Source organism: Mus pahari, chromosome 19, assembly GCF_900095145.1.
Source record: "Mus pahari chromosome 19, PAHARI_EIJ_v1.1, whole genome shotgun sequence".
Classification (NCBI taxonomy): domain Eukaryota; kingdom Metazoa; phylum Chordata; class Mammalia; order Rodentia; family Muridae; genus Mus; species Mus pahari.
The window spans coordinates 61,485,099-61,510,265 of record NC_034608.1 but is presented as its reverse complement, the minus strand read 5'-3'; the positions used below and the strand labels follow the sequence as shown (position 1 = coordinate 61,510,265).

Sequence of the window (25,167 nt, the reverse complement as noted above, 5' to 3'; positions counted from 1 at the left end):
TGTCAACACTGGAGCCATGCAAAGACCGCTCTCGGTGCCATATTCAGAGGGCTTGAAGACCATCTTCATGTGAAGAATCCTCCTCCAGAACCACAACGCGGCCATCCTTCCAGGTAGCTGCTTTCCACCAGTCTCGTTCTCTTTATATACTGTGTCTTGTTTTTTTTTCTTCTATATAACTATTTCTGCATGAAAAACAGTCCATTGGTATAATGCACTAATTTCCTGAGTGTTTAGAAAATCTACAAGGAGTTGTTTTTCTTTCTATACAAATATAGTAATGCAAAATATTTTAAAACCAAGAATAAGTTTTTGATTCCTTTCAAAGATGTCCTTTTCTGTGAAGGTTGTGGGTGATATTATTGTCCTTATTCATAATAATTTTGTATTAATCTAGAAATTTAATAAGTGTTTAATTATTTGTATTAACCCTCTTTACAAAATTAATAGAAATAAATCTTCAAAATTAACAATAAATACACTAATACACACTAATAGTAGTCTAGAGGTCTCAATTTGTATCTTGGGAAGCATGATAGATATTTTAATTTTCTAAATACAAAACATCCCACACCCAAATCTTCTTTCTCCTGGTGATTATGTGCTGTAATTTGCAACTTAGACATTTATCAAAAAGGCGAAGCCTACATTAAATTAAATTGTCTATTAAATATATGGTAAACATGATCTCAACCTAGTACTCATATGTATATTTTTTTCTTTCAAAGGATGATTTTATTCAACCAACTGGGTTATTTTGTTTCCTTGTTTGTTACCATTTCCTGTGGTAAGTATTAGCTTTAGGAGTTCAGATTAATAGTGTGTGTGAGAGGAACGGTCTGGCAAACTACACCACTCCTGGAGAAAGCCTTTAACTGTACTGCTTTGGGGGAAAGGCAGCCGTTTATACTCCAAGGCCAGAACTTCTCCTTAGAACCATTACCCCAAACACAGATGGATAGCGGGAGGAACTTAGAGACATCACTGCATCTGTTAGCAGAAATTTCTGTTTCAAGATTACTCTTTAACTGAGCCTCTCCCACCCCCAAAAGAGTTGCTTGTTTTTATATTATCAGCCTTCTAAATAAAAACTCTACCTGAAAATTGGAAAGAATATCAGATATTGCATAATAATTGAGTCCAATCCAAGTATCTGATTAGCATATGGTATTTTTTATATAAGGCATACAGAGCCATTTCTGAACGGAAAGTACTTGCTTTGGATTTCACTAGTATAGTATCCCTTTGGTAGAGTGGACAGACAGCTTTCAACACTAGATGGCAGGGCTCTTTCCCTGTGTATTCTTTTACTTTTCGGAATATGAGCATGACCCTGAACAGCTCCTCTCAACAGTCATTATAGAGGGAGATTTCCCCGGGCGTAACATGACAGGTGTATTCTGAGTCAAAGCTGACTTAGATGTAGCCACACCTCAAGGATTGTTTTCTGGACTCTCAAGTATTTGGCAAAGATAGGCTTGTCCTTGTAAGTAGAAGTCATTTCTCTAGGTAAACTCTTTTCTGTCCCTCTCTGCTCCCTCCATCTGGCCCATCATCTGTAACTGCTATTCTGTACCACGACTACTGCCATGTTCAAACCAACTGAACATGAGGAGTAATAACCAGAGATGCTATGGACCATGGCTATAAAATTCACGATCATGATAGAAAAGTGAGACATGGAAATACATATAATACTTGAAAACAAGTACTTTATGTAGTCCTAAAGTACAAAATAATGTTCGCTAATGTTTTCTCTAGTCTTTCACATTTTTCTGCATGAATCTATCTGTTGTATAAAGTGTTATTCATGAATAATAATTTTAATGAAAAACTATGAACATAAAAAAATAATTTTGAACTTAACCTTTGCTATTTATAGCTATTGTTAGTGCAAATGAACATTTCTGTTATTTGTTCTTCTTTATGGATCTTTTGTATGTGTGCATATTCTATGCACATATTCAATTATTTCTATAGATTAAATTTTTGGAAATAAAATTTTTAGATAGAGAAGTGTGAATACCTTTGAAGGTTTTATGGCATGCATTATGGTATTAGCTTCTAGACAAGCATTCTCTGGTTTTCCCCTCAAGCATATGGGAATGAATTAACAATAAAATCTCTTAGAAATGAGATGTCAATATTATATAAATTTTATGTTAAAAAAATAAAATGTACAGGTTCACAACACTGGTTTAAACAGCTAGGTTAACAAAGATTAAAACTGAAACAATCAATATTTGTGTGCTGGCTTTGATCACAAATGAAAGAAAATCAAGCAATACAGCTTTAATATAAATGAGTTTAACAGTTTAGAAACCCATGTGCCCAGTGAATGGCTTCTGGAATACTTAGACACTGCCCAATGATGGCACCCGTGCACAGTGTGTCTGCATTGATTTACTGCATTGGACGCTGCTGCCTTGATCTCAGGATGCACAATAGCAAGGCAGGACCAGCAGCTCAAGTCGACTTGAAAATAAAAGTAAATCTGAGCCTTTTTCTAAGTCTGAGAAAGAGCCTTCTACAGACTAACTCTGGGCAGGTCATTGCACCAGCACTGCGCGCAGTTCTGGCTCTGGTCTGATTGGCTGCGCCCGAAGCTCCAGCTGGAGCATCAACAGCCGAAGCACTACCTCCAGCACCATGTGGACCACCACTCGGAGATGGTTCCTCAGGAGGAAGTCTGGATGCCAATTCAGCAAGATGACTCTCTGCCAGGCTACAAAGTAACCCATGCCTATTCCCGCTCACCATTCTAAGTGGGCAGGCATGGTGCAGGCGGAGCTGAGAGTTCTACATCCTCATCTGAAGGCTGCTAGCAGAATACTGACTTCCAGGCAGTTAGGATGAGGGTCTTATAGGCCACACCCACAGTGACACACCTACTCCCACAAGGCCACACTTACTCCCATAGGGCCACACCTTCTAATAGTGTCACTCCCTGAGATGAGCACATACAAACCATCACAGTGCCCATTTTCTGCAAAGAGGGGATTCTTTGATGTGGGACAGTTGAGACACTTATCTAGGGAAGGTGGCCACTGCACTGTTAGCAGCTTCCGTATACTTACAGTTGCTTATATTCCTTTGGTAAATTATCTTTTCCTATCTGACATTGAATGTTTAAAACGTTTTAGCATTTACCTATTTTGTATCTATGTCTGCACACGCATGTGCACATATACACATATGCCGTGGAGCACGTGTGGAGATGAAGGGACATCTTGTGGAGGCTCCTCAGCCTTCTCTCTGCCACTCACCTCGAGTTTTTCGAGTTAAGATGCTTTAATTTATTTATGGCATTTTTCCTTTTCTTTCTGTTTGATTGTGTAAAATTTTAATATGACTAAATAGCCCGTCCCACGTCCACGGACATGCGGTCAATTTGAAAACTGAAAGGCACCATTACAGGTTGTTTAGGTTACATAGACTCTGTACAAACAAGGCGGCTGTTGTTACAATCATTACCACCACCTTCCTTATCATTGCTGCCACCACCAACTGAGGAGGATAAGCAGTCCCACAGTTGAACATGTCTAGTCACTCTTTCTCATTGGATGAGTCACATGTTAGTTTACCAACACTCAACTGCAGGATAGAAACTTCCAGGCTATTGCCTGATCACAATTTGTGTCTGTGCAATGGGATGGCAAGGGAGTCTCTGCCCGATAATTATGAGATGCTAACCACATAAAAAAACAAGTCTCTTTTAGCTACCGTCACCACTGGGCCTACTATTTGGTGCGTTGTGCAAATGGGACACCTTAGGATGTACACTTGGGAACATATATTCCTAGGAGAATCTACCCAGGAATATCTGCTCTTTCCAAATATAAACCTGACTTAAGAGGTAGGCATGGCAACACTCCTCTGATAAAGAAGAAAAACATTATTGCTAGGTTGGTTCATCCAAACTGGACTCAGTGGCAGGATCCCCATATCGATAGAACATAGAAATTCTTAACTCTTCGGTGCTTATCGAAAGGCATGTTGTCTAGGCAGCCATTCCTTGAGAAGCAACGGCAACGTGGGCAACTGGAGGATTGCATAATTAATAAAAACTTGACTGGTGAAAATGGACAGGCTGCCTAAGGTGGAAAGCTGAGTACAAAGATTTGAACGGAATCCTTTCAGGGAGATCCGAGTTCTTCATTGGATTTAAAGACAGCTCTCTAATGATATGTGGGGTGCAGGATACCCACATGATGGAGCTGTGAGTCAGCAGAAGTAATGTATCTCAGTTTATTTTCAAGTTAGCTTACTTTCAGTCTTGTTTTTTTAATTTGAAAATTATTTAGCCTTTTTTCTGATTTATTGAAAATATTCTTCTCTCATGCAATATATCCTGATTATATATTTTCCCTCCCTCTAGTCTTCCCAGTTCCTCCCCAGCTCCCGTTTTCTCCCCCTCCACCCCCTTTCTGCCTCTCGTTAGATAAGAACAAGGTTTCTAAGAGGCAACATAAAATATGATAAGATGAAACAGAAACCATCACGGCAAAGTTGGACAAGGCAAGCCAACAGGAGAAGAGCCCCCAAGAGAAGGCTCAAGCGACAGAGACGCATTCAGGAGTGCCATGAAAATACTCAGCTGAGGGCTACAAAATATTCGTAGAGGATGCTGTGGAGATCTATGTAGGCCCTGGTGCTTCAGTCTCTGTTTGCTCACAGGAGCCTTGCTTAGTTGATACAGAGGACCTTGTTTTCTTGGTGTCCTCCTGCCCCTCTAGCTCTTAGAGTCCTTCTGCCTTCTCTTTCAGATGGATGGATCCCTAAGATCTGGGGGGAAGGATTTGATGGAGACATACCATTCAGAGCTGTGTGTCCTAAGGACTCTGACTCTCCCCTCTCTCCCCTCTCTCCTCTCCTCTCTCTCCTCTCCTCTCTCTCCTCTTCTCTTTCTTCTCTCTTCTCTCCTCTCTCCCCCCCCCCCGTAAAATCTCTGAGTGTGGGTTTCTGCAAATGCATTTTCTTTATCAAGAAATGAGCTATAGAAAATCAGTACTCAATATTTACTATTTTGCTTAAATAAGGCTGGCTTAACATCAACATGTAACACTGCATGTTAGAAAAGGGGACAGACAGGATTGAGAGTCAGAAAGGGTGAGTTTATGTCCCAGGATATTTATTCACTGTGTGATATTAACCACATCTGAACTCTGAGACTCAGTTATTGACTTCTTTCATGAGAAAGGGGGGGAAAAAGAGAGATGCAAATAATGCTCCTGACCTCAAGTTGCCCTCCAAGTGTTGTCCTAAAAGCATTTTGAAAAAATGCTGTATCTCCATTTCTAAAGTGAGTTGTTTTCACAGCATGTTAGACAGCAGGCAGAAAAAATTATACTATGTTTTAATAGATAATTTATGCACAGATTATTACATAGGTAATAAAAAAGAGTCAATTTTTATGCATAAATGTCCATAAGATGACTATAAATAGCATGCTGTATTGTTTGACAGTTGTCATAATGTTTCATTCTACCGGTGAAGTTGTAGAGATCTTAGGGTAGTCGTTAGGATAAATAAAAAAGGAGTAACATTTTCTATTAAAATGGTTACACTTTCCCCCCAAATCAACTTTTATATCACAGGGTGTATGACTCAGCTGTATAAAAATACCTTCTTCAGAGGTGGGGATCTAGCTGCCATCTACACCCCAGATGCCCAGTACTGTCAGAAGATGTGCACATTTCACCCCAGGTGCCTGCTGTTCAGCTTTCTCGCCGTGACTCCACCCAAAGAGACAGATAAACGGTAAGATGTGACGGTTTGTCATTGCCAGGTTAGACGTTGCTCAAACTGCTTCCTGTTGTATGAGAAAAGGGTGCCATGTTTCTCAGAGTGTTCAAAGACTGTTTGCATCAGAAGAGCCAAGGCTGTGCCTTTCCAATGCCACGACAAGAGTGCTGAACCCAGCTACAGAGTGTAAACAACCACAGCACTGGCTCACAGCGGTAGGGGGTAGTGATGCTACAGCCAAGGCCTGAAGACAGCATGGACAAGAAAGGGTCCTTCCTCACACTGCAATACTTAGCCTTTCTTCACTTTCAACATGTTATTCTCCCCCACATGTACATCTGTTATGGAGAACATGAGGGTTTTTTTTCCTTCTGAGATTATATGGCTTCCCTTATTAAACATTCTAAGCCCATCCATTTTCCTACAATTTTTGTGATTTCATTTTTCTTCAGCACATAATAGCATTGCATTACATATTTTCTGTTTTATTCATTTGTGCATTAATTTATTACAAATGCTGCAAACAAAACAATCACAGAACCAAATTAACCAGACCCAGAGACTGTACAACTCAGTGAATTTCTATCCAGTTACAGTAATCGTTTGAAAAGGAAGCCGGGGAACATCACAGTGCATTTTATACTTTCACTATCAAATTTATATTTTAATCATATATATTGCTTTCTGGTAGATGGTGACAATTTCACCTGCATAAAGAAATATATTTAATTGCTTTACTAGCTACCATATTTATAAGCAAAGTTGAGAAAGTATAAACCAGGAATTTTGTTGCTTATTGATTTGAGATCTAGTAGGCAAGTCTCAATAGTACCTGTAGTGAACCAGTTTACACTTTTAGAATATGCATTCATTCTCTCTCTCTCTCTCTCTCTCTCTCTCTCTCTCTCTCTCTCTCTCTGTGTGTGTGTGTCTCTCTCTCTCTCTCTCTCTCTCTCTCTCTCTCTCTCTCTCTCTGTGTGTGTGTGTGTGTGTGTGTGTGTGTGTGTTATTAGGTGGTAATTTTGTCAAGGACAAGTATTAAAGATATAGTTGGAAATTTTACCTTAATTTTCTTTCATTTGATCAGTAGCCAAATGTAAATTTCTGCTTCTTTTTCCAGACACATAACTTTCATCTTCAATCTATGTGAATTTCAGAATTAGAATTTTAAAACTCATTTTCTGATCCCTACATGCTAATCTGTACCAAAACCAGAAAACAAAAAACAAAACAAACAACAACAACAACAACAACAACAAACCCAAACCAACCCAGACCGTATGTGAGATTCACATTTTAAAAAATTGCACCAGGTTCTAGGATTCTTATAAATAGCAAAGTTAACATAGAGTTGATATTGAAGACAAAAAAACGCCTCCCATTGTATGGAAACTACCGGGAATCAATACACCAGATGCACATCACATACAGACCTAACTCATAGCCGATTCAGATTTTTAAAAGTAAACTAAAATCTTTATAACAATAACCACCATTTTAGAAAATGTAGACATTTCAGACAGGAGAATCATTAAGTTTAAAGTCAGCTTGTGTAAGTTAACAAGATCTTTTCTCAAAGTAAACTAAATAAAAGCTGGGGTGGTGGGATGGGGTGGGGGAGGAAAAGGCTGGCGATGATTAATTAGCATTTGATTAGCATATTTGAAGCCCAGGCTTTCCTCTTCAGTACCACATGAACTAAGAACAAAACCAATGATCTTTTGGAAAGAGGAGCCACTTTCCAAGGAAAGAATCATCAACCCTTGGGTGTGGTTGGCTCTCCACAGCGTGAACAATAAGAAAAACAATGCTGTAGATAGCATGAATTTGTCCTAAGAATGCTCTCTTCTCCAAGTGTCAAGGCAATGCTATTATTAGTTTCCTGACCCCCGGCTTTATTTATTAACATATACAAAATGCTGCATAACTTCTTAATGTGTATTTGTTCTATTCCCCTTTTAAAATGCGATTTTTTTTTCTTTTAAAACAGGTTTGGTTGCTTCATGAAAGAGAGTATTACAGGGACTTTGCCAAGAATATACCGGACAGGGGCCATTTCTGGTCATTCCTTAAAGCAGTGTGGCCATCAAATGAGTGGTAAGATGTGGATCTTTTTTTTCCCCAACTAAATTTGAGTTAATAACACTCAAACTCAGAGTAGCCTTTGCTCAAAGTTTATCCTATGATGGACTTTTAGAAGAGAACATCAAAAAAGGTTACAGAGCTGGGGTAGCATCATGGCTGTAAGAAGGGGGTACTTCCATCTTGGTACTGTTCACCTCTTTATCCGTTATAATGCTCAGCCTTAACGGGTCTCTATTATCTATGGTATTCACACACAATGTAAGGTTTGTGGGACAAGAATGTGTACCCAGGTAACAGGCCGTCCCTGTTTCCATAACAGACTTTTTAGATAAGACTCAGAGGACATCTCATCCCAAAGTGAACTTTGGGGTAATTTGTGGTCACCCCCAGAACTGACTTCGCCGTTTCTTCATCAAAGAACAGTTGGAAATGTCTGGAGACAGTTTAGATTGTTAAAATTGGGGGAGATGGTACTCTATGGGAATGCCCGGAGTTGGTGCAGAAAACATTCTGGCCGCCACTGGGGCCATTGGTAATGGATCTCAACCTTCCTAATGCTACAGCTCTTTAATACAGATTCTCTTGTAGTGGTGTCCACCAGCCATAAACTTTTCATCGCCACTTCATAACTGTAATTTTGCTACTCTTATAAATCATAGTTGTAAATATTTGTGTTTTCCAGTGGTCTTAGGAGACCCCTCTGAGAGGGTCTTTCAACCCCTCCAAAATGGGTGGCAAAATGGTTGTGAAATGCTGGTTTAAGAAATCTTACAGTTTGCCACTCAGTCCAGACTGAAAGACTGAGTTCTGTCGATCTTGCTAAGTGTAGTATTTCTTACAAGGAATGCGAACGCTAGGATGTTAGAGAGCTTTCTCTGTGACTGTTGTTGCAACTGATGTCTTAGAACACACCACCTTAATGCACATACCATCTTAAAGGCTTAGGACAAAGAAGGCATTTTTATAAGATGACAGGGACTGTTAGAAAGTGAAAGTGCTAAAAAAGAATGAGGTGGTGAGTTCGATTATATTGCTTTGTTTTTACGTTCTTCATTCTGTAGGTTCAAATTTCAAATGTTCTCATTTTGCCCCAATAATAACAACCCTCTCACCACATAAACATTCAGAGTCTGCAATTTAAATTTTAGGCAATTAATGAAGGATGACAATGGCTTAGCTATAAATACTGATATATATCAGTGTATGTATATATATATATATATATATATATATATATATATATATATATATATCCTGAAGTGAAATACTTCCTCTATCTTACAAGATCAAACCCATAAACTAATATAACTTGCTATATATTACTTGATGAAGTGTTGTGTCTAATTATTGTGACCAACAACAAAATTTAAAAAAAAAAAATAGAACTATTGTGACTTCCCCAAAGCTGCTTAGTTATATTTTTCTCCCCCTAACTTAATCTTCCTTGCTGAGTTTGGCTCTAAAGTTCCTTTGTAACTTTCTTCCAAATACTTTCAAGAAATATCTTCAAGTTAAAAAGTGATCTCAAGGAACCAGTTTTAGTAAAAACTATTGAGAGGTCGGCTTAAAATGTACAGAGAATCGTTAAGACAATATTTTTATTTGTTACTACCCCATCCCAACCCTCAGCTCATTTCTTTTCTTATCTGAAGCAAATGTAAAAGAACCTCGTTTTTCCAATTTACAGTTTCCTATCCTGTAAACTGCTGGGAGTTTAGCACCCCTACATCCTAACATAATGCTTTCCTTTTTATTTTTTTTTTTTAAATTGGATAGTCTACATTTCAAATGTTATCCCCTTTCCTGGTTCCCTCCCCCACCCCAAGCCCCCTACCCTATCCCCCCTCCCCCTGCTTCTATGAGGCTGCTCCCCCACCCACCCACCCACTCCCACCTTCCCACCCTGGCATTCTCCTACATTGGGGCATCATCGAGCCTTCACAGGACCAAGGGCCTCTCCTCCCATTGATGCCTGACAAGGCCATCTTCTGCTATATATGCGGCTAGAGCCATGGGTCCCTCCATGTGTACTCTTTGGTTGGTGGTTTAGTCCCTGGAAGCTCTGGGGGGTCTGGTTGGTTGATATTGTTGTTCTTCCTATGGGGTTATAAACCCCTTCATCTCCTTTCTATTAGTTTGTATATGCATAGTGTCTCCTGTGTTTAATTAATTTCACAATTCTTAGAAACTTATAGTTATGTACAATAGAATATTGTTTGTGCTACCACACACACACACATACACACACACACACTGCTTGCTTAACTGAGTATCTAATTACATTGTCTTAAAAACAGAGCCTGAGAGCTTAATTTGGCTTAATTTCTTTTAAAAGAATCAACTATTTTTAATGTATAAGATTAATTTCAATAGAGGGATGCTTAAATAGAATTGAAGAAACCTTTAAAAACTGGTGTGCTAGCACCAGCCATCATCTCAGCACCAGGGAAGCAGAGGCAAAGAACATTTTTAAGTTCAAAGCCAGCCTGATCTGAAATTCGAGATTGCCACACCTAGCATGGCTTGGGTCCTGGAAATCTGAGTAAGAACATCAAGAGAAGAAGAAAGGACAGACACACAGACCCTTGTGCAGGGAAGCTGGAATAGTGTGAGTTATGAGCACCGAACCCCTAACCCCCAGGATGCTTATTGCATACAACACAGGGGAAGGGTTACCTAGTCTCAGAGGGAGGTCAGGCAGTCTCTCCTCTTGGTCTATAATCATCTTGGAGCAGAAGGTGAAGTTGCTGGTCATTGTACACACCGGCCAACTGTTCCTAAACACTACTGCTGAGAACCCATGGGCCTAAGCCATTGCTCCTTCACCCGTGGTCCTCAGACTGCAGACCACAGACTTCATCTGCTCCTTTTACATTTACTGGGGCTTCCCATGGTTACCACAGGAGTTCCAAACCAGCCAGTCTAGAAAGGACAAGAAAGGATGTAATGGCTGAGGTGGTGGCCATGTTGCTAGTGGTGACGGTGATGATAGAACTTAAAGAAAGGTTTAAAGCAAGAAGGGAAATGATTTCACTGTGCATATAAATAAATTGAGACAGTCTGTTAAAAGAGACGACACAGGCATCAGTGTTGTGATGAGCAGTCACAAATAACAATCAGATCTGAATAGGTGAAGGAAAGAGAAACTGATACAGAACATGATTTTTTTTTTGTTTTTATTTGTTTGTTTCCTTTGTTGGTGGTGGTTGTTGGTTTAGGGTTTTGTGTGTGTGTGTTTGTTTTTTGTTTTGTTTTTGACCTAGAAGTCAAAGGTTCGCCGTTTGTTAAATACTTTGTGTCTCTGGCGCACACTATCAGGATCCCTGTTGCTGCTGCCTCTTTTGCTTATCAGTGCCTCTGATAGTTTCCATGTGGAAGCTGTATTGGTCTGTATTGTTGTATACCCCTTGCAGTTTAAGAAGCAAAGTAACCTGCTTTTAATGCTGGGGTCGGGTAAACACAGCGAAGGTGAGCTAATATCCAGCAGTGTTTGATAATTTAGACATGCAATAAGCATTTTAATTTCTGGACTTCTCAGAGAAGTCACCAAAATGGGATACCAGCCTTCAAAAATGACTCTGAGGGAAGAGCGGTTTATGTGTGTCTAAAAAGAAGTTTGGTCGAATGTCTCTGTGTTTCCTTTCAGCTTGCCACCGAGACATATACCAAGAACTTGATATGAGAGGGTCCAACTTTAATATCTCTAAGACCGACAGTATTGAAGAATGCCAGAAACTGTGCACAAATAATATTCACTGCCAATTTTTCACATATGCTACAAGTGCATTTCACAGACCAGAGTACCGGTGAGTGAGGCACAGTTCCGAGAGGACACTCCAGGGATACATTAGCATCCTGCGTGGAGAAAAGCAATCTGCTTCCTTCCAGTCAAGGTGCAAAGGGCATGCAGTCCCCAGTCCTGTCCCAAGTTTATTCCCTATTTACATACTTAAGTAATTTCCTCCCAAAGGTAGTAAACTTCATTTAGTTGACTGATAGGCTGTGTATGGGCATAGTGTCAGGCGATGGTGTCTGCCACTCCATTCACAGAAGGGAAAAGTGTCTGTTGATTAACGATACCCAACTGTGCCCCTCTGTGGTTATCAATTCGATAACGAATATTATCCGCACCGCAACAAAGGAAGCATAATGACATCTTTTGTTGACCTTCAGGAAGAACTGCCTGCTGAAACACAGTTCAAGTGGAACACCCACCAGCATAAAGTCAGTGGACAACCTGGTGTCTGGATTCTCACTCAAGCCCTGTGCACTTTCAGAGATCGGTAACTAGATGACAATTATTCTACTGTGATTGCGATGCCCTAAACAAGAGTGCCCAGAAATACCCACATGCCATTCCCAGTTTTATAGATGTGATTACACGGAAATACTTTGAAGAATGATTTTGGATTACCAGAATATGCCCCTGTCCAGTCTAAGGGTTCTTATATGATAGAGAAACAGAAGGGTCAGTGTCAGAGGTAGAAAGACTTGAAAGGTTTATATTGCTGCCTTTAAAGATGGAAGAGGAGTCCAAAAGCAAAGGGTACCAGTGGTCTGCAGAAATTGAAAAGGGGAGGCTGGTGAGATGGCTCAGCGGGTCAGAGCACCCGGCTGCTCTTCCAAAGGTGCAGAGTTCAAATCCCAGCAACCACATGGTGGCTCACAACCATCCTTAACAAGATCTGACTCCCTCTTCTGGAGTGTCTGAAGACAGCTACAGTGTACTTACACATAATAAATAAATAAATCTTTAAAAAAAAAAGAAATTGAATAGGTCATAGAACAGGCCTCCCTACCTGCCTTTCCAGAGGTACAGAAGCAAGCCAACCTCTGACTGGCACCCAGCAAGACTTACTTTGGCCTTCTGACTTCTAGGATAGGACATAACATTTATGCTGCCCAAACCTCTAGTTTTACTGTGACATGCCTACAACAACATCACTAGGAAAGGAAGCTCCATCAGAAAGAAGACCACAAGGCCTTTCGATGGTGTCCATATCTAGCTAAGTAAGCGTATTGCCAGGAATCAACAAAGCCCTATAGCTTCGGACACAGAGGGAGCTCTATTGAATTATCCAGACAATTGCCTTCCAGTTTAGGACATCAAGGTGCCAGGGGTGAGGTTTACTGAAACCAGTTCACTTATAGTAATCGGTGCCAATACTCAATGCTGGCTCTACACCAGGCCCTCTGTTAGGTTCTGAATTCTGCGATATGATCTCTCTATGAAAGACTGAGGAGACAAAAACAACCTATCTCTTTCCCTTTTTTGTCTTTTCTTTTCTCATCGTATGCCCACCATGCTGTGCCATTCACACGGCTTAAATAAGTTAACTACTTAGTTTCAGTGCCCCCTTTTATTTTCTCCTTTGTGAAAACTCATCTACAGGAGATAGGGCTCTTTATTCAACTGTGTTCTGCTTGGTTTACTGCACTTATCTTAGCCTGCACCCTGCAGCCATAACCAGATGCCAGAGGACCAGGAAATATGTAAAGAAAAATGGAGCTCATTTAGTTCATGATTCTGAACTAATACATATATATTATATACATTATATATAATATATTATATACACACATACATAATATATAATATATATTATATATTACATATATAATATATATTATTATATATTATATATATTCCAAAGGACTATAAAGGCAGAAACCACAACATGATAATTTTGGGAAGTCAAATTCACTCATATTCTATTTGGGTGTGGGCAAGGTTTGATTTTGTAATATACATCCAGCAGGTGCCTCAGTTGTCCCAGCAAGCAAGGATTTCACACAAAATCGGAACTTAGCAGCTAGCCTGTTTAATCTTTGCCTCATTACCTTGCAAGAATAGCTGAGGCAGTGACATACTTTGTAACACTTAAGTAATTTTATTTTTTGCCCAATTGCACCAGGAAGTGGTCCATCAGTGGCCAGCTTACAGGGTACATTCGATGTAAGAGCAACTTCTTCATGGCTTATACGAGCTTAAAGGAAAATTTTGTTGTTACAAGCCAAGCACAGTAAACGTATCCTCTAAACATAGTGTTCACCATCACCGGACCTTACGCTGTGCTATATAGCGTGGTAGAAAATCACAGGTCAATGTGCATATGTGGAAGATACAGAGAACGAACGGAAGCCTTGGTTTAGAGCAACCTGCCCTTGTGGGGTAACTGACCTAGTCCAGTGAGAGCGGGAACAGGTATTACCCAATTCACGTGGAATGCAACTTCACGACTTTCCACTAGGTCATACTGCCATCCTGGGAAGCAAGCGTCACCAGGAGTTTTGCTGCAGGCAAAGCACACTCCAGCCAGAGCAACACACTGCTGCAAGGGTGTTTTAAACACAGGTTTAAAGGTTTTGTTCTGCCTCAAGTGCTGTCCACAGCCTCAACAAGTGAGGTCTGTTAGCATTCTGTCTAAACTCCACCCCCCCACACACACACAGTTACCTGGCAACAGCCAGGTATGCTCCTCCCACTCTTGCCCTTGGGCTCTACCCCTCTCTCTATTCCCTTCCCCCTCTCTCCACAATGTCATGGCCTGCTTCTACTTCTCTACTCTCTCCTCTCTGCCTTTCTCTGCCTGCTTAACTCCCCTCCCCATGCCCTGAATAAATTCCTTTCTATGCTATACTTTCTATACCTTCGTGTAGAAGGGATGGCCTGGCATGGGCCCGCTGAGACATCCCCTTCCCCCACACCTCACCACACCCCCATAGAACATATCTTAGTATCTCTATATCTTTTTATAATCACAACATGGGTTAAAGGCTTGTTTTCAGAGTTTAGGCATGGACTTTGAAAGCTTTGGAGATAATCATAGTTCCCCCGTTAATAGATCAATACTATTTGCAATTCTAATTCAAAGGACTCCTCTTTTCCTGTTGTTGGCTTGGCATTTGCTCTGATCTGCATTTTCATCTTAGGAGGCAGATGTCATGTCCCATAATCACCAGGATCCATTGCTTCTCCCCCTCCCCCCTCTCCTTTCCCCCTCCTCTCCCCCTTCCTTTGTACACAGTCTCTCCCCACGCCCACGCCCCGCCCCCATCTCTCTTCTGTCTTTCTCCCCTCTTTCTCGTCCTTCTTCTTCTTCTTTCTGCAAACTCATGCTCTCAAGGAAAGGGCTGGAAACACTAGGCAAAACAGGGGCCAGGTCTGATAAACTTAAGCCCTGTGAGCGGACGTTTCCAGGGAGCTTCCAAACAAACGGAATGATGACTCTTTGGGAATGAAGGACTGGGGCTTTGGAGGTGCTCCAAGCATTCTGACATGTTGGTTTTCAGCACATCCATGGGGCTGCTTTCCAGGTCGCTGTGGATCTGAGGGAGGGGCACAAATATAGGGCCGTTCAACCCCACACAGCTCTTGCTGAAGGTCAGCCATTTGTTTCTATCCTAGGATTAGTCATGATTATATGTCCCTTTGGTTAATTTCTAGGGATACAAAAAAAGAAAATAAAAGTGACTTGACTCATTATACTAATATTCAACATAGTCATTTAAAAAAAAAAAAAAGGATAAATGCAGGCCTGTGGTGACATTTGCCTTTAATCTTGGGGCTCAGAAGGTAAAGGCTGAGTTTGAGGCCAACCTGGTTTACAGAGTGAGTTCCAGGAGAGCCAGGGCTACACAGAGAAAGCCTGTCTTGAAAACAAACAAACAAGATGGATTATGGGCCCTTGTATTCTCCCAGCCTCGCTAATATTCTGTAACACTTTTCATTAACAGAGTGACCCACTTTGGGTTGTTGTTGTGATGAAACACCGTAACCAAAGCAACTCAGGGAGGAAAGGTTTATTTCAGTTTATACTTCTAGATAACACTGTTTGAGGTCCGACCCTCCTGGACTTTCTTCTGTTAATCTCTTTTCATTAAAATACTTTGCATGATACTCAGACAAAACGTGAAACAGAATGTTACCAAGGCTTAGTCATAACATAAGGGAAACCGGAGTCATCTAGTGTCCTATTAGAAATGATGGCGCTGCTTATTCTACAGCACCCAGTTGCTGTCTTTCCCAGGAGAACAACTTTTACTTTTTTTAGCAAAGAACAAACTACAAATTCTGAGATAAATGAACAGGTTTTCCCCCTCTTATTGAAAATGGATTTTTTTTTTCCCTCTCTCTCTCTCTCTCTCATAAATATATCCTGATCCGGGTTTCCACTCCCGTTACTCCTCCCACAGCCCCTCCCCCTCCTTTTCTATCATTAGAAAAGAAACAGGCTTCTAAGTAATAAAACAAAACAAAAAATAAGAAAACAAAACCGAACACGTTGAAGTTGAACAAAATGAAGAAACAAATGAGAGAAGGCACAAGATTCAGAGAGCTACACACAGGTCTGCACTCAGGAATTCCCGTTAAAACAGTAGAGTGGAAACTATACCCAGAGGACCTATAGCAGACCTGTGCAGCCCCAGCGCACGCTGCCTCAGTCTCTCAAAGGGCAATTTTTAACTCAGGATGCTGATTCCCGCCAATATCAATTGTCATAATCACCTTAGTGACTTAGTGACAAGCAAACTCGGGCACTGTGTCACTGAGGAATGTTCACCCCTGAATTCACAGGTTGCCCCATGGATATTTTCCAGCACTCTGCCTTTGCAGACCTGAATATAAGCCAGGTCATCACCCCCGATGCCTTTGTGTGTCGCACCATCTGCACCTTCCATCCCAACTGCCTTTTCTTCACGTTCTACACGAATGAATGGGAGACTGAATCACAGAGGTGAGTGTGAGCGGCATGTGCCCCCTTCTAGCCTTTTCCATTCCTAGCAGAGGCTTGCGAGTGTCTTGCGGGTTGCCTTAACAGTGCTGGAGCCTGTGGTTTAACTGGATGCTTTTCACAGATTAGCAGATTCTTCCCTTCCATAAAAACAAGCATACTGTTTAGTCAAACCACAGCGGCAGAGGCAAAGGGAAGCAGGAAGCATCCTCACTGGCATTAAGGTTCAGGATTGGCTTGGGTAACAGCTGCTCATGCAATCTGTCCTTCACTCTTATGAGAAACCAGAGCCCTGCTTATCCGGATCTAGGGTCTAGTCTGACCTCTTCATCTTTACACAGTACTTCCTTTATGCATGCCGTGGGGCCCAGAAGGATGCGTGTGGACACAATACTGTGGGTAGCATAAATCCAAACCAGTCTTTTGATGCCTTCTCTTTTTCCTTTTTCTAATTAGAAGGTGGACTTTAATCCTCTGTCCTCTTTTCTGGCTGTCTATATACCTACTAGGTTTTTTTTTTTTTTTTTTTTTTTTTTTTTTTTTTTTTTTTTTTTTTGCCAGAGGGAGAAGTGACTCTATTTACATTTAAGCCCTGTAATATTTTGGGGTTTTGCAGTCTGACTAACTGAAGAGAATTTCTCAGAAGAATACCATTTATGGAGTTGCTTAGAGAGAGAAAGGAAGGAGAGAGAGAGAGAGAGAGAGAGAGAGAGAGAGAGAGAATATGAATCTGCCTAGTGCTTCTAATGCTGTCTTCTTCCTCTTTCTCATTTATTTTTAATAGAAATGTTTGTTTCCTTAAGACGTCTAAAAGTGGAAGACCAAGTCCCCCTATTCCTCAAGAAAATGCTATATCTGGATATAGTCTCCTCACCTGCAGAAAAGCTCGCCCTGGTAATGTGACTCCACCTTGGTGGCACATGGCGTGTGTCCTGGTTTGGCTCTTGGTTGCTGTGATAAATACCATGACCAAAAAAGCAAGCTGGGGAAGAAGGGGTTTGTTTTGTTCACATGTCCCAGTCATAGCTGATTCCTGAGGGAAGTCAGGGTAGGAACTCAAGCAGAGGCAGAGACCATGGAGAAATGATGCTTTTTAGCTTGCTCCTATGATTGATTTCATACACACACACACACACACACACACACACACACACACACACACACATATATATATATCACCTGCCCAGAATTGACACTGCCCCAGTTGGCTGGACCCTCTTCCATCCATCATTAATCCAAAGGACATCCCACAGACATGCCTGTAAGTTAGTCTGAGGGAGACAATTCTTAGCCTGATCTTCCACCTTTTCAGGTGACTCTACTTTGTGTCAAGTTGACAAACACTAACAGCCACAAGGCGCAGCACATCTTGGGGTCCTCTAAGAGTTAATGAAATGGTTCTCAAGACCCTAGAAACTTGGCCAATGTGACTCGTTTCCTGACCTGTTATATATCCTTTGATGTTTGTGTATGGTGCAGAACCCTGCCATTCCAAAATTTACTCTGGAGTTGACTTTGGAGGGGAAGAACTGAATGTGACCTTCGTGCGGGGTGCAGGCGTCTGCCAAGAGATTTGTACGAAGACCATCCGCTGCCAGTTTTTTACTTACTCATCACTCCCCCAAGACTGCAAGGAGGTGGGGTAAGGAAGCCTTCCTTCGATGATCAGCAAGGTAGTTGTTTTCTAGTTTTCTCTATGTGGGTTTAATTTTATGCCGGTCATTTATTTGCAGGTGTAAATGTTCCTTAAGGTTATCCACGGATGGCTCTCCAACTAGGATCACCTACGAGACCCAGGGGAGCTCCGGTTATTCTCTGAGATTGTGTAAACTCGTGGGCAGCCCTGGTGAGTGAAGTTAGTTTGTTACGGAACTGCATGGCTGGCTTGGCTGTTGTGATTAACGTCTTGGTCTTATGTGATGGGATTGGGTCTGTGGTTTCTGTGATGGTTTGTATATGCTGGGCCCATGGGAGGGGCACTATTAGAAGGTGTGACCCTGTTGGAGTAGGTGTGTCACTGTGGGTGTGGGCTTTAAGACCCTCATCCTAGCTGCCTGGAAGTCAGGATTCTGCTAGCAGCCCTCAGATGAAGGTGTAGAATTCTCAGCTCCTCCTGCACCATGCCTGCCTGCATGCTGCCATGTTCCCGCCTTGATGATAATGGACTGAACCTCTGAACCTGTAAGCCAGCCCCAATTAAATCTTGTCCTTGGTCATGGTGTCTGTTCATAGCTGTGAAACCCTAACCAAGACAGTTTCCTTGGATAAAGGAAAAGAATGCTGATCTGTGTCTAATCCTGCCACATCTCAACACTTTTCAGACTGTACAACAAAAATAAATGCACGTATTGTGGGAGGAACAAACTCTTCTTTAGGGGAGTGGCCATGGCAGGTCAGCCTGCAAGTGAAGCTGGTATCTCAGAACCATTTGTGTGGAGGGTCCATCATTGATCGCCAATGGATACTGACAGCTGCCCATTGCTTTGATGGGTAAGTTTTAGGGTCATCTTATTATACCAATGTGTGTGTGTGTGTGTGTGTGTGTGTGTGTGCGCGCGCGCGCCTCTAGAGGTTAATCTTGGGTATCTTCTTGTACTGCTTGTTCATCTTATTTGTTCAGACAGGGTAATTCACTGAACCTAGGGCTAACCTTTTTGACTAGACTGGCTACACAGCAAGTCCCAGGGATCTGCCTGTCTCGTCTCCTGGCACATTCTTAGACCTAGTTCTGTGTTGGGGATCTGAACTTGAATCCTCAGGTTTCAGAAGCAAGCCCTTTGCCCACTCTGCCATCTGCTTGGCCCTGAGATATTTGTTCTTAGATCAAGAAAAGTTTCCAAGTCTTTGCCCAGAAAATATTATAATTTTAAATTTAGCCTGCATATCCTTTACATGGTTAATTTAAAATTCAAAGGTTAGGTAGGTAGATTTTAAGCAACAAAATACCTTTAATTTCTACCCGGGCTTATTGTAATCAGTACAGCTCCGTGATGGCTCGGATAATGAGAGTTTTTGGGTTTGGTACACTAAATTTGATTCTCCCAAAGCTTCTTCGAAAGGCACAGAAGCACTCCTGTATTCTCACTTGTAATAAACATAAAGTAATTTTTAAGTACGTCTTGAGTGTTTTCAGCCACAGTGTTCATACTGTGATCTGTAATCCTATATGGACACAGTGCAACTGAATATGAGTGTCTCCAAGCTTTTAGCAACAGTAAAGAGTCCCTGAAGGAACACTGATAAAAATGAATTCACAATAACACAACAACCCCGAGGCATTCGGAGAGCCCCCTCCTGTGCTGTGTCTGAGGACTCCACTGCAGCCTTTGTTCCCGACCCGCAACACCATGCTTACCGTGCACTGTGCCTATAGCCAGGCTGTGTAGTGCCGGCAGAAGGTACCCTAAACACTACCAGACTGAGGATTCTTTAATGATGTGAATCATGGTGTGTGTGGTATGTGTGCCTTAGGATTTCTGCTCTTACAGGAACAAAACAGTTTAATTTCAAACAACAACAACAACAACAACAGCGAAATATTAAGATGTCACTTGTCACAGTGTGTCTTTGGATTGTACAGTGTTAAACTTTGATTTTCAATGTTGTTTGAGCTGGTTAGTTGAGTTTCCTAAAAACTCACTGAGTGAATTTGGGCTTGGATATTAGAGTTTCCAAAACTTTCTAAATGGTCCTTAATCTAAGACTATCAATCAGTTCTCCACATTTACGTGAAGTGGTAGTTCTCAGCTTTATCCGTTATAAAAGTAAAATATTAAGGGACTCCTAAAAACATTGAAGATGTTCTTCACCTTTTTGTATCAAATACTCAGACATGTTTTAATTATTTATGTGGAAATAAACAAGCCCATTATTCTATCAATATGAGCATTTGCTAATAAGTGGTAAAAATTCTCCATACATCAAAAATTGTCTTGCAGTAAATTTCTTTATAATATATTATCAGTAAATGTTTAATATGTGCTCCTGCTTCATATAGTCACACAGAAAAACATAAAAAAAAGTCTTTTCAGGCAAAAGGAAGTCTTAAATGGAAAAAAGTGTCATTACAAACTTAATCTTCGAAGTCCAATACAACTGCTGTAAGCAATGATAGGTTGCCTTGCCAGAAAAAAAAAATGACTAGGTCATATGGAATGTTGTCTTTCTTCTCCCTCTGCCTCTTTAAGAAAATGGGCTAAGAAAAAGGAGCGAGGAAGCATGCCAATGTTACTTTGTCTCCCTCCTAGGATTCCCTATCCAGATGTGTGGCGTATATATGGCGGGATTCTAAGTCTGTCCGAGATTACGAAAGAGACGCCTTCCTCAAGAATAAAGGAGCTTATTATTCACCAGGAATACAAAATCTCAGAAGGCAATTACGATATTGCCTTAATAAAGCTTCAGACGCCCCTGAATTATACTGGTATGTGGCATATTTAAGAGGAAACTGCACAACTCAATTGTATTGGTGTCAATTTCCACTTCAGTCTGAGTGAGAAGACAGATCTGCAGCAATTGTCTTTGTGTCCTGGTTGGTGAGGCGGAGGGAGAGATGAGGCCACCTGGGCAGTAGAAATCCCGTGACCTACCATACATTCACTGCTATTTGAGGGGCAAAAAAAGCTTCATTACTCTTTCAGAGTGGCATGCAACTGAGTGTATGGTATTAGTAGAGGAAAGGATTTTGACATCTGGGGACATTGGGCCAATCTTTTGACAAGATTGGCAGAATGACTGTGGCTTAGGAATATACATCCATATGAAAGTGAACGGGACTAGATGTTAGTGCCTAAGAATATTCTGGTTGACAATAGGGGAACACAGAGCATGGAGCTGTTTGGAGGCACACCACTCCACAGAAACGGAATGTCTGCCAGCACCATTAGCCGCAAGTGTCTGTGAACGGTCATGTGACCTTAGAGAGCTTAGCTTTCCTCCTTCCACTTCTAATATCTGCTGTATGTGTGCTGAGCTCCTTGTTGCTTTCTTGCAATAATTAAGCAAGGTATTCCAATAAAGCCCCAGGAGAGTGTGGCTACGTTTGCTCTGCTGCCGAATTCTGCTACAGTGTCTATTAAACAAGGCATAAGAAAGTAGACGTATGTTTGCCAATAAATTTTGGTTGAAGACTCCCTCTTCCCCATGGAAATTTCATTCCAAAACACCATACAGGATGTGAGAATTTTCTTGAACTGTGGGCTTTAGAAATTGCTCAGAAAGCTGGAGGGTCGTTCTTTTTAGTTTCAGCAATGGGTTTCATTATATTTCACACATATGCATAGTATGATTTGATTGTATTCACACCCTTCACCCTCTCTTGTCATCCCCACACCTGCTGTTCTCCCTACCCCTCGCAAGTAGTCCCAGATGGGTCATTCTTGCTCTGTCGCTTTGTAGAAAAAAAGAGTAAGAGAAAAAGATAGATTCTAATTTTTCAAGTTCCCATCTATTCATGAAATTTTCTTTCAGAATTCCAAAAACCAATATGCCTGCCTTCCAAAGCTGACACGAATACGATTTATACCAACTGTTGGGTGACTGGATGGGGCTACACGAAGGAACAAGGTACAGTCTGGCATGTGAAATGTTCCTGTCTTACATGCTAAAGCACATGGAGTAGATTCACTCAGCAAACCATACTCATGACCTTTCTGTAGATCCACTCAACAAGCCTTATGCACTTTCTGTTCATTCCAAACTCTTAGTCCTCTGATTCCCAAGAATGTAATAATTTTTTTTGCATTAAAAACCAATGAGCTACTAATCCTTTAAGAATATTACTCATAATAGAGATTATTTTTATGACTCTGCATTAAGGACTGACCCTATGATGCTATCAAGCCCACTGAATCCCATCTGGTCCTCAGTGCTCACTGTGTCCCTGTTTACTAAGTTCTCCCTTGGTTTCCATAGCCAAGGTGCCAGCATCTCTCTTTAATAACATTCCTTAATCTTTATTTAAATGCCTTCTTGTAATATAATAAATATGACATCTCCTCTAATTATGCTGTCAAATCTTTATGTAAAAATCACATAGATTCATAAAGGAAGAAAAGTAGATTGCAGTACAGAGGCCAGTATTTGTTAACAGAATCTCACATAGTGATAAGCGTATTTGTTTATTAATGTACTCAGTAGAAAATTGTTTTAAAATCTACCATAATGTTGAAGAAGTTATGGGCATAGGCAACATTTTCCTGTCTGTCGCAACTACAATTCAAAGTACCTGTGACCCTTACACAACAGTGCTGCTGACAACATCACATTTATGTATTAGTTGTCTGAACTTGAAACTGAAGGGGGTGTGCAGCTTTACTTGAAAGGTGGAGACTATAGAGGTGGGTTTCCCGCTTTCCCTTCCTCTGAGTTTATGGATGCGTCAATTGTGTCGCTCTGAACTCAAGACCCCTGTATGATGAGACTTGAGCTATATTTCTCTAGAAATAAGAATGCTTTCTTTCTAGACCTAGTGCCAGATAACCACCATTAGACATATTTGAGTGATTTTTTAAAAAAGTAGATGATTGGCTGTGTCTTCTTTATATTTCCTGAACCAGTCAGTACTGTATTCAATTAATTCTCATTTTCCTCTATGCTTACTTGGCTACATATATGTGGACACACACACACATATACACATACAAATACGTACATACATTCATCTGAGAAATATAGACATGGGTAGAAATTAAGTTATTTGTAAATGTATCATTTGTTGTGGAACAAAATACTTCTCTGCTGTCAGATGTTTGGGATGTATTCTCATAAATTGTACATTTTATTATAATTGGAATTTCTAAAACAATGAAAGGCAAGAACATTCATTGTGTTAAAGGTACAAATGTATGAGACAACATTTTTTTTTTTCTGAGGGGGGCATCGGTTGATATAGGAGGATGCCTGAGATCATAGAAACCAAGTCTGCAGTAACTTGGCTGATAGGGAGTCTGAAATACTTCACTGGAGGAAGGCAACACAGATCACTGCTTCTCCATCTCCTCTCCCCCTCCCCCCTTCTCCATCTCCCTCTCCCGGTCTCTTCTCACTCCACCTCTGGCTTCCTTTCTCCCTCCCTTTCCCTCTTACTTCCCTATTTATTGAATTTCCTCTCTTTAAAGGTACTTCTTGATTGCTTCATAGGTGAAACCCAAAATATTCTACAAAAGGCTGCTATTCCTTTGGTACCAAATGAAGAATGCCAGAAAAAATACAGAGATTATGTTATAACCAAGCAGATGATCTGTGCTGGCTACAAAGAAGGTGGGACAGATGCTTGTAAGGTAAGGTCTTAGACTATGGGGAAAAAAAATACACAATAGTTCCCTGAAGACAGTTCATTCAAAAGCAAATTTCCAAAGTTATACTTCATTAGTTTCGGTTCTGAAGTTCCAGAGTTAAATGATTTGAAGACTATATAAATAGCCTTTAACAAATTAAACACACATAATGCATATCATATGTTACTTATAATAGTTATATTAGAATATATATTGACTGTGACAGGTATGTCACAGTCAGGACAGGGACATGCCATATTTAAGGACAATTTTACATGCCATGGTCATGCTAAAATACAAGAAAAGATTTATTTGAACTTGTGGTAAAGATGCTAAATCTGTTGGGTTTATCTGAGAATGGGACAGGGAATAAATTGGCCTCGTAACCATTCAATTAATTTTTTTCATGGCTAATGAGGTACACGGAAATTGAGAGGCTCCACAGTGGTGTGTAAAGTGTGACTGCAAAATGTTAAAGACATCTATCTATGAACAAGGGGCTCCTTATTTGAATCATCACCATTACAGCTCTCTACCAATGTATTTCTCTACTCTCTGTGACCCAGGGAGATTCCGGTGGCCCCTTAGTCTGTAAGCACAGTGGACAATGGCAGTTGGTGGGTATCACCAGCTGGGGTGAAGGCTGTGCCCGCAAGGACCAACCAGGAGTCTACACCAAAGTTGCTGAGTACATGGACTGGATATTGGAGAAGACACAGAACAGCGACATAAGAGCTCTGGAGACATCGCCAGCATGAGGAGGCTGGGTACCGAGGAGGAAGAACCCAGCTGGTGCCAGCTTTACCACCTGCTCTCAAGGCAAACTAGAGCTCCAGGATTCTTGTCTGTAAAATGTTGATAATGGTGTCTACCTCACATCCTTATCATTGGATTAAAACTGCAAATGTAGATACAGTTACTGAAGACAGCGCCTTGCTCAAGTGTGTTTCCTGCCTTGAGTTACAGGAGCTCCAATGGGAACTATATAAAGATCACCAAGCTTGTTAGGAAATAAAATGGTCAAAGGGTTTTATTAGGTAATGAAATGTCTAGATGTGATGCAATTGAAAGCAAGACCCCAGATTCTAGCACAGTCCCATGTAACTGTTCTCATGTAACTCATGTAACTGTTGACTCTGGACCTCAGTAGCTCTCAGAGTTACCTACCTTCTGTCCACTTCTGACATTTGTGTATCAGAGCCTGATGCTATTCTTTTCGTGTGGAACAAAAAACTGAGAAACCTGGTTCTATCCTTTGGGAAGTAGAGAGCTCTGTAATATTTCATTTACAATAAAAAGATGCTCTACTTGAACTTGATGGGACA

The 25,167-nt window shown here is 40.9% G+C and overlaps 1 protein-coding gene across 1 annotated transcript; it reads left to right on the top strand.

Annotated features, from left to right (window-relative positions):
- On the top strand, positions 1-25,067 carry Klkb1 (kallikrein B1). The gene is made up of 15 exons (XM_021219564.2): positions 1-113; positions 729-787; positions 5,598-5,760; positions 7,736-7,842; positions 11,477-11,636; positions 12,004-12,113; positions 16,409-16,568; positions 17,350-17,459; positions 18,045-18,207; positions 18,299-18,411; positions 18,887-19,055; positions 20,813-20,988; positions 22,035-22,130; positions 23,706-23,845; positions 24,409-25,067. The coding sequence occupies exons 2-15, from the start codon at positions 730-732 to the stop codon at positions 24,598-24,600; spliced, it is 1,917 nt and encodes a 638-aa protein (XP_021075223.1). The 5' UTR covers positions 1-113; position 729; the 3' UTR covers positions 24,601-25,067.
- Positions 25,068-25,167: the final 100 nt, after the last annotated feature.

Excerpts from the sequence above, each read along its gene's own strand:
- Klkb1 (XM_021219564.2), top strand. The coding sequence starts at position 730 with ATGATTTTATTCAACCAACTGGGTTATTTTGTTTCCTTGTTTGTTACC. Across the intron at positions 12,114-16,408 it reads CTGTGCACTTTCAGAGATCG|GTTGCCCCATGGATATTTTC; the intron begins GTAACTAGATGA and ends CTGAATTCACAG. Across the intron at positions 18,208-18,298 it reads CAAGACTGCAAGGAGGTGGG|GTGTAAATGTTCCTTAAGGT; the intron begins GTAAGGAAGCCT and ends ATTTATTTGCAG.